Source organism: Sciurus carolinensis, chromosome 3 (assembly GCF_902686445.1).
Source record: "Sciurus carolinensis chromosome 3, mSciCar1.2, whole genome shotgun sequence".
In the NCBI taxonomy this organism is placed as follows: Eukaryota; Metazoa; Chordata; class Mammalia; order Rodentia; family Sciuridae; genus Sciurus; species Sciurus carolinensis.
In genome coordinates, this window is record NC_062215.1 from 183,135,497 (window position 1) to 183,153,411 (window position 17,915).

At 53.3% G+C, this 17,915-nt stretch overlaps 2 protein-coding genes across 7 annotated transcripts in view; one reads left to right on the forward strand and one right to left on the reverse strand.

The window, feature by feature from the left end:
• Hdlbp (high density lipoprotein binding protein) overlaps window positions 1–17,915 on the forward strand; it is a 63,928-nt gene that overhangs the window by 24,822 nt on the left and 21,191 nt on the right. The window contains exons 1-5 of one of the 6 annotated variants that reach the window (XM_047544019.1): window positions 4,552–4,829; window positions 8,196–8,259; window positions 9,530–9,698; window positions 13,309–13,466; window positions 14,370–14,585. In XM_047544019.1, coding sequence (XP_047399975.1) covers window positions 9,623–9,698; window positions 13,309–13,466; window positions 14,370–14,585 — 450 coding nt within the window. In that variant the 5' untranslated portion in view covers window positions 4,552–4,829; window positions 8,196–8,259; window positions 9,530–9,622. Of the gene's footprint in view, window positions 1–4,551; window positions 4,830–5,275; window positions 5,499–8,195; window positions 8,260–9,529; window positions 9,699–13,308; window positions 13,467–14,369; window positions 14,586–17,915 lie in introns of those variants that run through there. The other 5 variants (XM_047544016.1, XM_047544017.1, XM_047544020.1 and 2 more) reach the window with 5 other exon arrangements.
• Window positions 1,213–5,129, reverse strand: LOC124979609 (skin secretory protein xP2-like). The gene is made up of 2 exons (XM_047544027.1): window positions 4,294–5,129; window positions 1,213–3,374 (listed from the first exon to the last, which is right to left on the reverse strand). The coding sequence occupies exon 1, from the start codon at window positions 4,899–4,901 to the stop codon at window positions 4,344–4,346; it is 558 nt and encodes a 185-aa protein (XP_047399983.1). The 5' UTR covers window positions 4,902–5,129; the 3' UTR covers window positions 1,213–3,374; window positions 4,294–4,343.

Sequence of the window (17,915 nt, forward strand, 5' to 3'; positions counted from 1 at the left end):
ATTCAGAAATACTTCACTTTCCTTGTTTTGTGTTATTTTTATCGTATTTGTTTACTTTGTGGTACTGGGGTGGAACCTAGGGCTTTGTGCTTGCTAAGCAAGTGCTCTACTGCTGAGCTTCATCCCAGCCCTGTCTAATTTTTAAATGTGGTCCATTAACAAGCAAGTCTGAGAGTGAACCCAGTAGGTCTTCCTAAATCAGGTCCCTGGAGGGAGCCAGAACAGACGACCAGGAGGCAGAGTCTTGGTAGGGCAGGTGTCAGGGGCTTGTTCCCCGGAGTTGGGGGAGAGCTGGTCCTTCAGCAGGGCACCTTTGGAGGTCAGGTGTGACACTCTTTCTCTGCCACTTGTGCATCCTGTCCTCCACTGACAGCACATACATGTCTTTCAATTCTACAGAAATGCCACATTACACATACCGTACATGTGAGAAATCCTCAGTAGGAGTTGTTGAGTCCAAGAATAGTTGTATTTCAAATTTCTACATGTAATTGACTACACCAGTTATTCCTCCAGCTGTACCAGTTTCTGACACCTTTTCTAACAATCATTAAACTTACTTTTGCCGAACTGAGAAGTGATATGTAGAATTCATTTCTGCATTTCTGTAAAAGGTCCATCTGTATCTTTTGCCCAATTTTTACTGGGTTCTCGGAGTCCTTGGAAGAAAACCCAGGTCCTCACCCTCTTGCTTCTTCCCAGGCCTTAGATGGCACCTCTCCCACAAGGCATGTGGGGAGGGAAGGGTCTCCGTTTCCAGGAACACAGTGGCTTGCCTTTCCCTGGTGGACAGTGTTCATTATAAATAAGAGTGGTGACAAAGGATTTGGGTTTGATTTTTGCCCTTAAGATTTCTATAAGCAGCTCACTAATAGGGAAAAGCAAAATTCCTGCTTTATCCTTGTTTTGAAAACTGAGTCATTCTGCAGCACTGCTGCTCAGTAAAAGGGTAAGATATGCCACATAGATAAAATTCTTTGGTATCTATCTTAAAATAAGTGATATTAATAATATGTTTCACTTCACTCAGTCTATCAGTATCACTTAAAACATGATCAGTATAAAAATTAGGGAAGTATTTCACATTGTAGTTTTGTATCAAGTCTTTAAAATCCTGTGTTTTAGACTTGAGCTTGAACTGTCACATCTTAAGAGTCGAGCCACACACAGCCAGTATACATTGGCCAATGTGGCTCTGAGGCACAGTGTGTTGGATTGCTGTGGAAATTCATCAATATTCATTTGTCCCTTCCTCTTTTTGAAAAAAAGAAAAAAGCATCACGAGATGTATTTATCTGAGGCGTGGTCTGTGTTGATGCTGAGGATGAGTCCAGGGTACTCTCTACATCTCCAACCCTTTTCATTTTTTATTTTGAGGTAGGGTCTCACAAAGTTGCCTAGGCTGGCCTTGAACTTGTGACCTTCTGCCTCAGCCTGCTGAGTCACTGGGGTCACAGGTGGGCCATGCACCACTGTGGCCAACTCTGACATGATTTTTTGTTTGTTTTTATGTTGGGGATTAAACCCAGAGTTTTTACCACTGAGCTGCACACCCACACTCCCAACCCTTTTGTATTTTTATTTTTCAGTTTGAGACAGGGTCTTGCAAAGTTTCTGAGATTAGCCTTAAACTCAAAATCCTGTCTCAAGCTTCCTGAGTTGTTAGGATTATAGGTATGTACTACCACACCTGACTCTGACTTATATTTTTTAATTAGATTCTAAGTAAATATTCTTTACTTAACTATATAAATGTGCTGATTATTTCAGCATTCATAAAATTAATATTGCAGAGTGCTATGTTAAGTTATTCACTTAGTGGAAAGTAAAGTATAGCCCCCCAGACAGTAAGAAAACCTTAGGCAGGTTTTCTTAGATAGTGCTCCTCGGTCTTACAGAAAGGCTCACAGAGTTTGCAAGTGTGAATTGCAGAAGTTGAGAGCTTCAGTAGCCAGACATGGTGGCCCAGTCTGGGCAGAGTTCTGAACACAGGCAGTGCTCTTCAGGCAGTCTGTTCATACTTGTGGGGACCCACGTGACTGAACTCACATGTAAGTTACATATTTTCACATGAGTAATACATGCCTCTGAGAAATGAACCACAGTAACTGTGTCATTGAAGAAAATACTAAGTTACCCTTTATGCCTTGAAAAGAAATGGAACTAAGGCTGTTTTTCTTTCTCCTTGGAACTTGGTCTACTTTACCTTATTGAGTGATGTGTACATATAACAAAAAACACATCTGAACCAAAGCAAAGAACCTCGTTTTGATGTGTTCAGTATTAGGATATTCTACAAGTCACTTAGGCCAAGTGTAAATAAACTTAGTCATAAAAGGGGGTTATGCTAATCATATAGTCATATATAATACGTGGCTGTTGGAAGGATGAGAACTTTCTCTGTCCCGACTTCCGACTGCACTGTATGGGAGACCCACTGTGCCAAGCACTCCCAGTCTTAGTGCTGACTGCTGGAGGATGCTTTGATGTGCAGTACTTTATCCTTACAGCCTTTGTTTTTTGGAATCAGAGAGTGTTGTTTTATTCGGTAGTGAAGAGGGAAACCAGGCCTTTGAGCATGCTGAGTAAGTGCTCAGCCACTGAGCCACATCCCGAGAATTTTCACTTTTATTTTAAGACAGGATCTCACTAAATTGCTGAGGCTGGCCTTGAACTTTTGCTCCTCCTGCCTCAGCCTCCGAGTCCCTGGGATTACATTCATATTGCCATCACACCTGGCTTATCTCAGGTTCTTGAGTCATTTCATTTGTCTTGATTTTAAAAAATTGGGGTGTGGGGGTGTGGGAGGGGGAGATGTGCTGGAGGTTGAATCCAGTCCTTTTCACATGCTTGTCAAGCGCCCTTCTGCTGAGCTGCATCACCAGCCCTTCAGCTTCTTGTGGAACTTTGGACTTTGAGCTTCTCCGGTGTGGGTTGATGTGGGCGTCCATTTCAGCCTGGTATGAGGATCATTCCTTCCTGAGTTTGATTTCTCAGTTTGGGTTCCTGGACCAAAGGGGTGGTGGGGATTCGAGCCCAGACCTTTGCAGAGTCCTCATCTCACGTCTCCAGCCTCAGAGACATGGGGAGCCCCCGGCCCAGCCAGTGTACCTGTGCTCAGCGGCTTTTCTGTTCTCTATTGAAGGGATTATGATGGGACGGGGTAAGAGGGTGTGTCTGTTCTAATATTTTTACCTTGAGCAGGTCGGAAGCTTCTCCCCTGTCCCCTGAGTGTTGAGAACACGAAAGTCACAGACCAGTGTTGGCCTTTTGAAGTAGCCAGAAAGTCCACACATCATCTGGTCTGAATATCGCTGGACATGCAAGTCCTGAAGTCTGTTCACACACCACTGGTTTCAGTGCAGTAAAGCTAGCTGAGAAGAAAAAAGAAACAGAAAACATCAGCACAGGAACAGCCTGGGAAGTTTTGTGGCACAACTTCGCTACTTGATCCTATAGCCCCTCTTGTCAGAGCCCTGATTTTTGACCGTCTCTTCAGTGCACTGAGCACGGGTCTCTGCCAGTCCTCCCCTGGAGGCCGCGCACAGTGAACCTGTTGGCTGCTGAGTGCTTTGGCCTGCCTCCTCTTCTCCCACGGCCGGGCCCTCAAACACAAAAGGGCAGCAGACAGCATGCTTGTTCTCGCTGCTGGCTGGCTGGTGTCCAGGGAAGGACACCACGCAGCTACAGGAGCAGTGCAGACACGAGTGCCGAAGCCTGCCCTGGTGCCAGTGTGTCGCCCATGCTCTGTTTTGCCTGGCAGCAGAGTGGCACTCACCAGGCTGCCCTGGCCTCTTTCTCCACCTCAGACAGCGGGTTTTCTCTGCTTTCAGTGGTTTCCCCGCCCCGAGTTACATCATGAAGTGCTGTGGCATTCGTGCCAGCTGTCCTGCTGGCTCCTGGACTGCTGAACCCTGACCTCTTCTCGGGTGCGTGGTCCCTGCCCAACAGGCCTCTTCCCTGTGCAGGGCGGCTCAGGGCTTCTCCCCAGCACAGAGAGAGGGGCACTTCCCGCCGCTGTCTTGCCTTCCAGCACAGCCCTCCCTTTTCCTGTTGATCCGGGATCTCTTGGTGCTCCTTCATCTAGAGAGAGCTTCCTCAGCAGTACGTGAACTGCGCTGCAGACGGGAGGCCTCCCGCCCTTCCCCATAATGCAGGGTGTTCCACTAAAGCATGCTCCTGGTCATGCGTCCTGCTGCTGGAAAGCCACTGTGGGCTGCTGCCTGTGTGGGTGCCCCCTCCCTGGGGGTCTCGGTCGCACCCCCTGTGTCCTGCAGGTCTGAGCACACGCACCTCCTCAGCAGAGGCGGCTGGTCTCTGCATGAACTTCTAGCTGTCAATTATCAGATGCAGAACCGAGGAGCACTGCGCACTGGGGAGGCAGCCCCCGAGGGCAGGGCTTCCGCCGCCTCCCGCTCTGACCGCAGGGGACACGCGTGGCACCCCAGGGCCGGCATGTGCGCGGAGGTGGGCCCTCGGGTGCGCGCGGCGAAGGAAGCGGCTTCGGTTTCCGGAGGGCCCCCGGCGCGGCGGCGGGAGGAGAGGGCCGCGGCTGGGAGCGAGGGTGCGGCCGGCAGGGCCCCGCGCGAGGCGCCCCCTGCGGGCGCAGGCTGCACCCCGTGCGCCCGCGGCTGCGCTGCCCGGCTGGCCGCGTCGGCGGCCGGGACTCCGGCGCGGGACCGCGGCGGGCGGGGCGCGGCGGCCGGTCTGACGTGTCTCGGCGGGATTGGAGCCGCCGCCCTATATAGCAGCGGCGGCCCGGGCGCCGCGCCTCGAGCGTCCCGGCTTCTCGGCGGCGGGCGCGGACGGACCTCGGCGGCGGGAGCCGGGTGAGGCGGGCGGCCGGCGGGGGCGGGGGCGCGGGCGGCCGGCGGGGGCGCGGGCGGCGACTGTCGGCGCATGGGGGCCGCCGGCCGGGCGGCGCGGAAACTTTCCCAAGTGCGGCGGCGGCGGCGGGCCTGGCCGCGGGGACGGGGCGCGGCTGCCCGGCCGCCCGGCCGCACCTCCACCTGCCGCGCCGGGCGGCGTGCTGGCGGCGGGCTGCTTGGCCGCGCCCGGGCCCAGTGCGACCTGGACGCGCCCCGGGGTCCGCGGTGCAGAACGCATCACGGAAAAACTCCGGACGTGGATGAAAGGCCGGAGGCCGAGCGGGACGCTGTCCCTTTAAGCCTGTCCCCGCCCGCGGGCGCTCGTGGCCTGTGGGAGGGACGTGCTGAGGTGGCATCTGCGAAAGTTCCTGCGCTGGCCGCCCTGACTTCCAGAACTGGAGCGCGGCCGGCCGCCCCGCGCCCCGCGCCCCCAGCGCCCGGCTGCGTCCGCGCCCGCGGTCCTCCGAGCACCTCGCGGGCACGCTGCTCGCAGGACGGCGCTGGAGCCTGGAGGCTCGCGCCACGACGCCCTGGAGAGCGCTCGGAGCCTCTGCGGACTCTCCGCTCGCACAGATAGCTGAGAAGTAAACAAGGTTCTCCGCGTCTCTCGCCAGCCAGGTTTCCAGCCAGGTCTCCCAACCTCCCCGCCTCCTCCCTGGGGGCCCCCATGCTCCTCACCCGCTTTCTTGGGATAACAGAGGGGGCTCTTGGCTTCTGCCTGTCTTCCTTTGGTTCTTATTCTGTTGGATTTTGAGATGTGACTTTTTTGCTGTGGACATTCACACCCTGGAGAACAAAACTTAAAAGTCCAGGTTGAGAATAGTTTGAGGTTCGCCTTGGGTGGACTTGATTTCTGAAGGTCCAGCTTCCTGTGGAAGAGGTAGTTCAGAGCAGGCCTGGGGTTGAGGGCCCAGGGCCCTCTGTGAATCGTGAGGCAGGTGGAGTGAGGAGACCAGTTCTCTAGCACAAAGGGAAAAAAAGTTATGGCTTTCCCCATATCTTGATGCTGGACTTCAACAGCCACCTCAGGTACCTGTCCCCACGGTGTTTGAAAACTGGACTACTTAATATCCCAGGCCCCTTATCAATCTATAGTTGGGGAGTTTCACTCAATCCAGTGAGAATTTGACACACAAATGTGGGGTCTCTCTTCCTCAATAAGGGCCTTCCTCAGGTCTCCCAGGAACTTGGAACAGGAGAGGGGAAGGGAGAAGGATGTGTCAAACTGTGTCCTTGGGTTTTTTGAGGCACTGAAGATCCGGGTGCAGCAGGTCGAGCCCCTCGGTGTCACCATCAGCGAAGGCAGAGCCAGGCAGTGGGTGGAGGTTGGGGAGGCAGGGACGCCTTCCTTAAGTGTTGCTGCGTTAGACCAGAGGCAGGTGGACAGTTGGGCTGGGTAAAGCCGGAAGAATGGCTGGGCGTAAGGACTCTTACCCCAGTCTCAGTCGGGGATGAGGTCTACGTTTACATGTGGTTCATCAGATATGTGCTTAAAACTGATTCTTTAAAATCAGGGTTTTGAGTTGTTAATAAGAAAAACAAAGTCTTACTGGATGGTACCAGAACACTGCTTATTAAACGTGTCTCTGGTTGTGATCTATTTGTCTCTAGCTCTGACAAATAGTTATTTGAAATGGGCAGGCTTGGGCCCCAGTGTTCCTGTCAAACCAGTCTCAAGTTTTCTGGAGGTTTGTGTGCTGTCCTGGGTGACCAAAGGCCTACGCACACCAGGGCATGCTGGGGACTCTGCTTAGGTTCTCCCTGGCCGTGCTCAGCTGTGTGCAGACTCCTTATCCACTTGGACTTGTAGTCGACCTGAGGGCTAGTTGGAATGAACTTGCAGAAGGTGTGGAAGAGACTAAGGTTAGAGCAGAAGATGTGCCCAGTCCTGGAAAGCAGGGTGACGGCAGTGGCAGTGCCGATGTAAGCATGTAGGTGTAGCTCGAGGTCCCGAGGACACACCTGGCTAGGTAAGGTGGGTGTCTGGGCTTAAGGAGCGGCACTGTAACTGGGCACGGTTGCACAGCCTGGTGCCCACAGCTTGGGGGCCGAGGCAGGAGGATTGCAGGCTCAAAGACAGTCTCGGTAACTGATCAAGGCCCGTCTTAAAATGTTTAAAAGGGCCAGGGATGCAGCTGCATGCATTAGACCCTGGGCTTAATCCCCACTGCTGATGAAGGGAAAAAGTGACATCAGAGTCTGAACCAGGACAACCTCGAGTAGGAGACCAGACCAGAAGGTGCAAGGTCGACAGGCCGTGGGAGGACTGCGGGGCGGGGTAGGATCAGGGACCCCTGTTTAAAATTTATGAATTAGAATTTGTTGATGCTGCTCTCATATAAAATATTCCTGATCAATTTGTCCCTCCACCCCCTTCAGTTAGGACACATCTCTATGTGGCTGGGGTGAGCCCCACCCCCACCCCCAGCGACTGTGGCCTCAGGCTGTATCGTTTCCCCCTGTGTTTCTAGCCCTGGACCTAGGTCACCATCACATCCTCTGCTTGGAGGCTGGGACTCTGCTGTGAGTCTGCAGTTGCTCTCTGGTCAGACAGGACAGTCCTGTTCCTATTGCTGTCTCTCCTCCTGGGCTCAGGGCTCACACCTTGCCTGAAGCCCACTGTGTGAGTTTAGGAGCCATGAGGCTGTGTGCAGTCAGGTTGAACCCCTGGTTGCAGGTGGCCACCTGCAAGCCCCCTGCAAGACCTGGCAGCCGTGCCTCTCACTTCACGGAGTCCTTCTGGGTCCTCCCCCAGTGGCCTTTGAAGGCTTCTTCCAGTCCCGCGATTTTATGACCTCATTTCTAAATCCTCCATGGATTAGAAAAGACTGAAGCACTTTTACAGGGTGACAGCAAGAACAAAGACACTGCAGAGCCACTGAGAGTTCTTAAGACAGGAGCTCCCAGTCACCTGGAAGCTCAAGAGCCTGAGGTCCCCTCTCTGTCCTGTGCCATGGCCGGGCATTACACCTCCCTGGCCCCGCAGCCAGAGGCTCTGGGGAGAGGAGGGTGGCCTTCTCCTCAGGACAGCCTGTCAGTTGTGTGGATATTTCTGCCCACTGGTAAACTTAAAAGTTTTGACACTCAGTGGTCACTCCCTCAGTCCCTACAAGAGTTGGATGGATCAGGTTTCATGTGATGTTTTGTCCGAAGCTAATGGCCTAAGAGCAAAGCTTAAAACTTGCCTGAGTATTGGTATTAATAGATGCATCATAAAGAAGGTTCTGGCCTTTCTCACTTGGAGGTGCAAAGATCTTGGCTTCAAGATGTGAATAAGTAAATTTTCTCTGTTTTTTCCTCTGTTCTCTCCATCCTATCCCATCCCAGTAAAGCTGGCAGGCTGACAGAGGCGGCCTCGGGACGGACTTTCTGGCTACCGACCGTTTTGCTGGTAAGTTTGACTCTGCACAGGCAGCGTGTGTGGGGAGGGGGCACGCGCCTCCTCCACCCTGTGTGCCTCTGTCCCCGAAGCTCCCTTGGGCTCCTTTCCTGAACCATCAGATGTCTCCGCGACTTTCCTCTGAGCATCACAGTTCAAGGCACATGCCCTCAACCGCACCTCTGCCTTCCATCTGTTTTCAATCTCATTTTCTTACATGTGAATTATTTGTTCAGAATTAACCAAATTTGGATCTTATTTTGCTTTAGGAAGCAGAACTTGATTTTCCAAACCTGGGGAGAGATCTTATTGTGTTGTTTAAATTATGCAAAGCCTCGTTCCTTCATGTCAAGTTGCTTGGCCTTCCTGTGTTCTGCCAAGGCCTCGCACGTGTGACCCTGGGCACACATTGGGGAGGGAACAGGCCTCGCCCGTGTAGTGAGATGCTCCCTGGTGTTGGGCAGGGAGAGGGGAGCAGGCACTGCCACCTCAGAGTTGGCATCCCACCAAAGACTGTGCTTTGGGTCACTGTGTGTCCCTCTAATACCTGAGGGACAGTGGAGGAGAAGAATCAGTCACAGTCATTAGGGACATTCAGCGCTATGTGTGCCCCTGCTGGATGACCACTACAGAACATTGGAGCCGCTGCTTCCTGCCATGCCTGGGACTCTAATGAGCACCTGGGGATCCTGCTTGGCTTTTGGTAGCAACTGCCCGGAACGACATCCTGTAACATCAGGAGGCACAGGGTGAACACACTGATAGGCTGGCCCTCAGGAGAAAGACCAGTGCCCATCTGTACCAGGGGCAGGTCAGGCAAAATCAGGTGCCACTGGTCCCAGGGCCCTGAGGAAGGGCGGTGCAGGCTCTGGGTGGCCCCGTGGCGGGGAGTGGGCGCAGTGTCTCTAACCCTGCCTGTCCCCTGACGGCAGGCCCCTCTTGAGAGGACAGTTAGCCAGCTGTCCTAGTTCCTGCCTTTACTCCCATTTTTTTTTCCTGTTCATCCCTTGGTGAAAGTTTGGGTATCAACTCACATCAAAGATTGTAAAGAAAATAAAAAGTTGTAGTTTACTTGCAAATGAAAATAAAACCCTTAGTTACAACTTGGGGTACTGGGCTGTGGCTCAGCAGTGGAGCACTTGCCTACCAGTGTGAAGCGCTGATTTAATCCTCAGCACCCCATATAAATAAATAGAGGAATTGTGTCCACCTGCAACTAAAAAGATACTTTTAAAAGTTTAAAAAAAAAAAAAAAAAACACCTGTGGTTGATCATCTCATAGATGACTGAGAGTCGACTTTGACGTTCCCTGTGCTGACTCCGCCTCTCCTACTGTAGTGGTTTACCCGGATCACGTGTGGCTGTGAGATCAACCATGAGCTCCGTTGCAGTTTTGACCCAAGAGAGTTTTGCTGAACACCGAAGTGGACTGGTTCCGCAACAAATCAAAGGTGACAGCTGCTTTGGGTGCTTCTCTTGCTAACTTCCAGGCAGAGCTTGCCAAGTCCCACACCTTTCTAGAAGGGTCTTTGCCCACCCCTTGCCTGCCTTCTTTGTTTGCATTGCTGGGTGTGCAGGCAATTGGCCGGCATGAAGGACGGATCTGGGCACACGAACGGTGAAGTGCACGACCTTCGGCAGAGTCCCTGAGCACTGACCATTTTCAAAGCTCTGGGCCTCCTACAGGAGGACGGCCGGGCCTGCACACTGTCCGGGGAGCGGGGCACAGCCACGTGCACCTCCAGAGCTCCTGGGGCCTTCCTGGTTCCTGGAGGCCAGCTTGTGCTTTTCACCCACAGCAAGTGAACGGAGCCAGCGAAACTGTGCTTACTGTGTCTGATCAACACGGTATACCTAAGACACTCACGCCAACCTCGCTTACTGTGTCTGATCAACACGGTATACCTAAGACACTCACGCCAACCTCGCTTACTGTGTCTGATCAACACGGTATACCTAAGACACTCACGCCAACCTCGCTTACTGTGTCTGATCAACACGGTATACCTAAGACACTCACGCCAACCTCGCTTACTGTGTCTGATCAACACGGTATACCTAAGACACTCACGCCAACCTCGATTACTGTGTCTGATCAACACGGTATACCTAAGACACTCACGCCAACCTCGCTTACTGTGTCTGATCAACACGGTATACCTAAGACACTCACGCCAACCTCGCTTACTGTGTCTGATCAACACGGTATACCTAAGACACGCCAACCTCGCTTACTGTGTCTGATCAACACGGTATACCTAAGACACTCACGCCAACCTCGCTTACTGTGTCTGATCAACACGGTATGCCTAAGACACTCACGCCAACCTCGCTTACTGTGTCTGATCAACACGGTATACCTAAGACACTCACGCCAACCTCGCTTACTGTGTCTGATCAACACGGTATGCCTAAGACACTCACGCCAACCTCGCTTACTGTGTCTGATCAACACGGTATACCTAAGACACTCACGCCAACCTCGCTTACTGTGTCTGATCAACACGGTATACCTAAGACACGCCAACCTCGCTTACTGTGTCTGATCAACACGGTATACCTAAGACACTCACGCCAACCTCGCTTACTGTGTCTGATCAACACGGTATGCCTAAGACACTCACGCCAACCTCGCTTACTGTGTCTGATCAACACGGTATACCTAAGACACTCACGCCAACCTCGCTTACTGTGTCTGATCAACACGGTATGCCTAAGACACTCACGCCAACCTCGCTTACTGTGTCTGATCAACACGGTATACCTAAGACACTCACGCCAACCTCGCTTACTGTGTCTGATCAACACGGTATACCTAAGACACTCACGCCAACCTCGCTTACTGTGTCTGATCAACACGGTATACCTAAGACACGCCAACCTCGCTTACTGTGTCTGATCAACACGGTATACCTAAGACACTCACGCCAACCTCGCTTACTGTGTCTGATCAACACGGTATGCCTAAGACACTCACGCCAACCTCGCTTACTGTGTCTGATCAACACGGTATACCTAAGACACTCACGCCAACCTCGCTTACTGTGTCTGATCAACACGGTATGCCTAAGACACTCACGCCAACCTCGCTTACTGTGTCTGATCAACACGGTATGCCTAAGACACTCACGCCAACCTCGCTTACTGTGTCTGATCAACACGGTATGCCTAAGACACTCACGCCAACCTCGCTTACTGTGTCTGATCAACACGGTATGCCTAAGACACTCACGCCAACCTCGCTTACTGTGTCTGATCAACACGGTATGCCTAAGACACTCACGCCAACCTCGCTTACTGTGTCTGATCAACACGGTATGCCTAAGACACTCACGCCAACCTCGCTTACTGTGTCTGATCAACACGGTATGCCTAAGACACTCACGCCAACCTCGCTTACTGTGTCTGATCAACACGGTATGCCTAAGACACTCACGCCAACCTCGCTTACTGTGTCTGATCAACACGGTATGCCTAAGACACTCACGCCAACCTCGCTTACTGTGTCTGATCAACACGGTATGCCTAAGACACTCACGCCAACCTCGCTTACTGTGTCTGATCAACACGGTATACCTAAGACACTCACGCCAACCTCGATTACTGTGTCTGATCAACACGGTATACCTAAGACACTCACGCCAACCTCGCTTACTGTGTCTGATCAACACGGTATACCTAAGACACTCACGCCAACCTCGCTTACTGTGTCTGATCAACACGGTATACCTAAGACACTCACGCCAACCTCGCTTACTGTGTCTGATCAACACGGTATGCCTAAGACACTCACGCCAACCTCGCTTACTGTGTCTGATCAACACGGTATGCCTAAGACACTCACGCCAACCTCGCTTACTGTGTCTGATCAACACGGTATGCCTAAGACACTCATGCCAACGTAAAAGGAAAAGACAATCCACGTTTTGTTTTTCCTTCAAAATGTGGTGTGTATTTATATTATAGGACATTTTGATTTGAATACTAAATTATATATCTGAATTAAGGGTTCCGGAAATTTTCTATTAAAAGAGTAGATTGTTTTACTCCAAGTTGTTAAAACCTATTTAAAGTTTTTCAGTGACTGAATTTTCAATTTTTCCCATTTAAAATTAATTAGAATTCAAAATCCCTGCCTTAGTCCTGCTGATCACACTTTGAATGTGTGTTTCCAGCCCTGGGTGCTGCTGCTCATGTGGTTTTGAGTGTGTGGGGCTTGGGGTCTTTCCACTTGGTGCATCACCCTATGAGTGAAGGCAGCACTGAGGGTGCCCATCCTGGGCAGCACCCCTTGTCCTGGTGCAGGTCTTGCCCGACTGGCTCAGAGGCTGCCCTCCCTCCATGTGCCTCTCTGGCTTGGTGCTCTTTTCGGGCCTTGCTGTTGCTGGGCCCCTCCCGGCTCTGGGAGCTCAGGGGAACCCAGGACAGCCACATCCTTGCTTCGGCAGAGATCATGCTTAATGGGACAAAAACATGAACAGAGAGCCATGAAAGCCACAGCGATAGGCACCCTGACTTCTACCAGGCTCGCTGTTTCTGCTGTGACGGGGACAGGCGGCCCTTCCCACGGGAGCTGATTTCAGCACTGTGTGTTATGGTGCAGCGTCAGCTGGGGCGCACTCACACGTGGCTCTTACAGACTGTGCTGGGCAGCACTGTGACTTTATCTTGCTCTGTGGCAGTCACATCCAGCAGTCATACTTTTTGTTTTTGGTTTTTGGTTTGTTTTCAGTAGATATTAGAATCTTGAGGTTCTGCAGACATCTTTGGCAAGTTCTGCCTTCAGGGGCTCACTGGCCCCAGTCTGGGATAGGGCTCACAGTTACTGTGCTGACCATTCAGGGGACCCCCTCAAGCAGGGAGGACTTAGCATCAGGGATCAGGAGTCTCTGGCCCACTCTGGCTCACATTGAGAGGGCCTGATGACCACTGGCCCTTCCCCTTGCTCAGAATGGGAAGAGTGCAGGGTGTCACTCAAGCAGTTGGCATGTCAGGGGAGGGCTCCCACAGAACCTCCAGATGTGAATTCATGTCTCCCTTTCATCTCTACGGTTGGTCCAGTAGCCACTTTGAATTCGGAAGAGGAGAGCGACCCGCCCACCTATAAGGATGCCTTCCCTCCACTTCCTGAGAAAGCGGCCTGCCTGGAAAGTGCCCAGGAACCTGCTGGAGCCTGGAGCAACAAGATCCGGCCCATCAAGGCCTCCGTCATCACTCAGGTGGGTCTGCGTCCTCCCTGCCCCTTGGTCACTTGGGGGACAGAGTCTGGTGGAAGGCAGGAGTCTGCTCTGCCTCACCAGCCCTGCCCCAGGGCTGGCCCACGGCACATGCAGGCCGCGCTGGGCATGTCTGCGGCCCCGGCTCTTCCCCAGGGTGGTCTGGTCCTCGTCCCCACCAGCTGGAACTACCTTCTGTGTGTCTGCCTGGAGCATCAGCCAGCTTCTGCTTCTCCTGGCTGCACATGCGCTTCCCCTGTGGCCTGACCTGGAGCTGTCGGTGGGGAGACACCCTCCTTCCCACTGCTGCCAACTGTCGTGCTGGCGAGGTTGTTGTGTTTTTTTTTTTTTGTTTTTGTTTTGTTTTGTTTTGTTTTGTTTTGTTTGCAGTGCTGGGGATTGAACCCAGGGCCTTGTGTTTGCAAGGCAGGTGCTCTACCAACTGCGCTATCTCCCCAGCCCACGTGATCTTGTTGTGAGTGCCACTTGCTCTGGTCCCAGTCCCTCACCAGCAGCAGTTGGTCCCTCTCCTTGACCCAGTGCCTGTAAGGCCACCGGGCCGTCAAGCAGAATGTGCCCTGCTTTAAGAAACGTGTTCTCTTCGACTGCAGGGTGTCCAGGCAGTGCCCCTGACATGCCCTCGTAGCCTCCTGTTGCCCAGCCATCCTGGGTGCCTATGGCACCTCCGCCCACGTGGCCACCTCCTGCACGTGGCCCCACAGGCTCCTGTTGCCTGGGGCTCCATCCTCCTCCTCGGTGTGGCGCCGCGCGGTGGTGGTCCTCAGCCCCCAGCCCCAGAGCAGCCTCCTGTGGGGGTGTGCTTTTGTGGAGGGTGGGGCTCCCCACTGCCTGCTGGGCGCCTTCTTCTCTGACATCCCAGCCTCCCTGCTCTGACCTCCCTGACAGGTGTTCCACGTGCCTCTGGAGGAGAGGAAGTACAAGGACATGAACCAGTTTGGGGAAGGCGAGCAAGCCAAGATCTGCCTTGAGATTATGCAAAGGACGGGCGCCCACCTGGAGCTGTCCCTGGCCAAGGACCAAGGCCTCTCCATCATGGTCTCAGGGAAGCTGGACGCTGTCATGAAAGCCCGGAAGGACATTGTGGCGAGATTGCAGACTCAGGTGAGTGTCCCCAGCTCCCGGTGCAGGCTAGCGCCTCTGGATCCTGCCTGTGCAGCAGCTCAGTCGTGTGGAATCAGAACAGTGACATTTAAAACCTCGACATTGCTGTGGCCTGGAGCACCTACCCTTCCGGCATCTGAGTGGATGTACTGGACATGTAAAGGCTCGTCCCAGAGTTTGAGACACTGAGAAAACCCTGGGCTGACTGGACGGTACAAAGCTGCACCCCGACTTCACTAAGAACCGGCTGACCTGTTGGTGTTCGTACACATTACCAATTTTAGATTTTCTTTTTCTTGTTTTTTTGGTGGTATTGTGGATCAGACGCAGAGCCTTTTGAGACCAGGTCTTGCTAAGTTGCCCAGGCTGGCCTGGAACTGGCGATCCTGCCACATCTCCAGGCAGGTTTCGTTTGTTTCAAACCTATTCCTATTCTTGGCCATTTGGTGCTGGCACTTGGAATTTATCTGGGAACTGTTGGAGTAAGTAAATCTACCATGCACTTTCCCAAGACCAAGGGAGAGGTCGAGGGCCTCGCTGAGTCTCGTGACAGCCTCCATGCTGGATGTTTGTTCAGAACTGGCTCCTCTACCTGCTGCTGTGGGAGCTGGCTCGGGGTCACCAGAGTTTGTGTGCTGTGTGTGACCCTGTGCTGCCACAGGCTCAGCCACACAGGGTGCAGGGACATGCCAGGCTCCCAGCGGCCTCATGGGATTGCGCAGGTTGAGGTCACAGCTGCAGGAGCTGCTCGTGGTGGTTCGGCATAGAGACTCTGAAGCTGTCACAGACTTTGTGCATCTACTTTGTGACTGGACACCTGCAGGGAGGACAGGTCCCCACCCCTGTGCATGGGCCACGCCCTTGCCGCTTGCTTGCTTGCTGGATTTAACGGTGCCAGGACTGGAGCCCAGGGCCTCACGCATGCTAAAAACTGCTCTGCTGCTGAGCCACACCCTGGCCCCGGATCATTTCAAAACAAACCTCATACCTGTTATTTTTCCAGCAAATAGTTTACTCTGTGTGTATGACTTCTTTGGGGCACTAGGGATGGAGCCCAGGGCTGCTTGCCTACTGGCGTCGTGCCGAGAGCTCACGTGAGGAAGCCGGTTGCGCTGGCACTTCCAGGCTTGGCCCAGGCTGTGCTCAGACCTGTCACTGTCAGGGGGTCCTCCAGCTGGTGTTCAGGTCAGCGTCAGTCACCGTCTACACCCACGAGTGACCGCAGTGTCGCAGGTCTCTCCTCAGTGGCATACCTCTCCCCTCTGCATGCCGCTGCTTGTGGGCAGCACCCTGTGCTGCTGCCCCGCGCGCGTGGGCTGAGGCTGGGCTGGAGCCTGGGCTGGCTGAGAGCCTGCAGGTGGTCTGTGCATCTGGCGTAGACCGGAGCCTGCCCATGGGCAGGCTGTCTTCAGCCTGCCCTGTTGATTGGCCTTCCCATGGGTCTGTGACTTCACAGTGTGTTTTTCCTGGCACTGGGGTTTGAACCCAGGGGTGCTCTACCACTGAGCCACACGCCCAGCCCTTTCTGCGTTTTTCTTTAGGACAGGATCTCATTGAGTGACCCAGGCTGGCCTCCATCTGGCCACTTCCTGCCTCAGCCTGCAGAGTCCTATGGTCCCAGGCTGCACCACCACACCCTGCGTGTGATTGGTGCTGCCCCCCCGCCCCCGGGGTGACTTGCCATGCTTCCTTTTCTGCTTCTGCTGAGTGGGAAGTGCCCGGCGGGTCCTGGGTGCCTCTCCCCTTGCTCCGGCGTCAGCGTCTTCCTCAGTGATCAGGCAGGGGTCTTAGTTAAAGTCGTCATGAACGGGGGTGCTCAGCAGCAAGTGCCCCGTCCTGGCAGGCCACGTTCCCATTCCCTCACCACCCTGGCCTCGGCCATTTCTGGCGGAAAGGCATCCTGGGCTGGGCTTGGGGTTCCCTCCTGCAGACCTGCAGTCAGCTGTGTCTCTGCAGGATCCTCGAGTGGGATCTGCAGTCGGAAATGCCAACTAGATGCAGGAGCAGGGCTGTCAGGGGACAGAGCTGAGAACAGGGGACACTTGCAGGAGTACGGCCATGAGGCAGACCAGCTCTAGTTAAGATGGAGGTGGCAGGGCTTTTAAACGGAAGTAGTGCTTTTTTCTAGGTTTACCTGTGTAGTTAGGCTCATTTGTTTCCGTTTATTTCCACTTTTTAAATATTATTTTAAGCTGGGTGTGATGGTGCACACACCCATGATCCCAGCTACTCAGGAGGCTGAAGCAGAAAGATTGCAAGTTCAAGACCAGCCTCAGCAACTAAGTGAGACTCCATCTGAAAATGAAATATTCACAGAGGGTGGGGTGTGGCTAGGGTAGCAGTGGCAAAGTTCTGGCCTCATTCCCCAGAACCACAGAAATGAGAGAAAGGCGTGCCTCAGAGCTTACCTGACTGCGGCCCGGGGCTCTGCCGTCGGGGCTCTGGGGTCCCTCGCCCTGTCTGCACCTCCCTGGGGTGGCTGCTTCTCCTCCTCCGTGGTGTGCTGCTCTGCATTCAATAAGTGGTGCCTGCCACGTGCGCTCACTGCAGCGCAATGGGTGTGCAGTGCTCACTCACTGATGGCTTCCGTGGTGTCTCTAGGCTCTGCAGGTTTGAATTCTGTTCATAACACCATTTCTTGCTCTTCCCCAGTGCCTCCTGGGATGGAGTCCTGTGTGTGGAGGTCAGGTGGACTAATGGTCACCTGCATGCTGTGCCCTGCAGCCAGTTTTGCACCTGCAGAGGTAGTGTGTGCCCAGGCGCACACCTGGGTTTTGCCAGTCTGATAGTTGAACACACTTTTCATTTGCAGGTTTTGTTTTTCCCTGTGTGGTAACCCGGGGTGCTTAACCACAGAGCCACATCTTTTTTATTTTATTTTATTTTTTAAATTTTGAGGCAGGGTCTCACTAAGACGCTTTGAACTTGTGATCCTCCTGCCTTGGCCTCCCTGGCTGGTAGGGTCACTGGTGTGCACCACAGAGATGTTGGTCCTTCAGCCTTTTTCTGTGAAGTTCTTGCCACTCAGTTTCAGGAGCTCACTATATCAGGGCTCAAGACCCTTCACCAGAGCAGAGCAAGGTGACACACCCTGTGAGGCAGCTGCTCAGAAGCTGAGTCAGGAGGGTCAGAAGTTCAAGGCCAACCTCAGCAGTATGGCTGAGACCCTGTCTCAGAACAAAACAAAAAGGGCTGGCTTGTTGCTCAGTGGCAGGTAAGGTTGCCTAGTGTAGGTAAGGCCCCATGTTCAGTTCCCACTCCCACAAAAAATTCTTAGTTATTGTAAAAATCAAATGAGTTTTTTCTATCTGTCATTTAGTTGATCCTGGT

What these genes read in the sequence shown, in the direction of transcription:
- LOC124979609 (XM_047544027.1), bottom strand. Translation starts at nt 4,901, where the DNA reads ATGCGCCGACAGTCGCCGCCCGCGCCCCCGCCGGCCGCCCGCGCCCCC.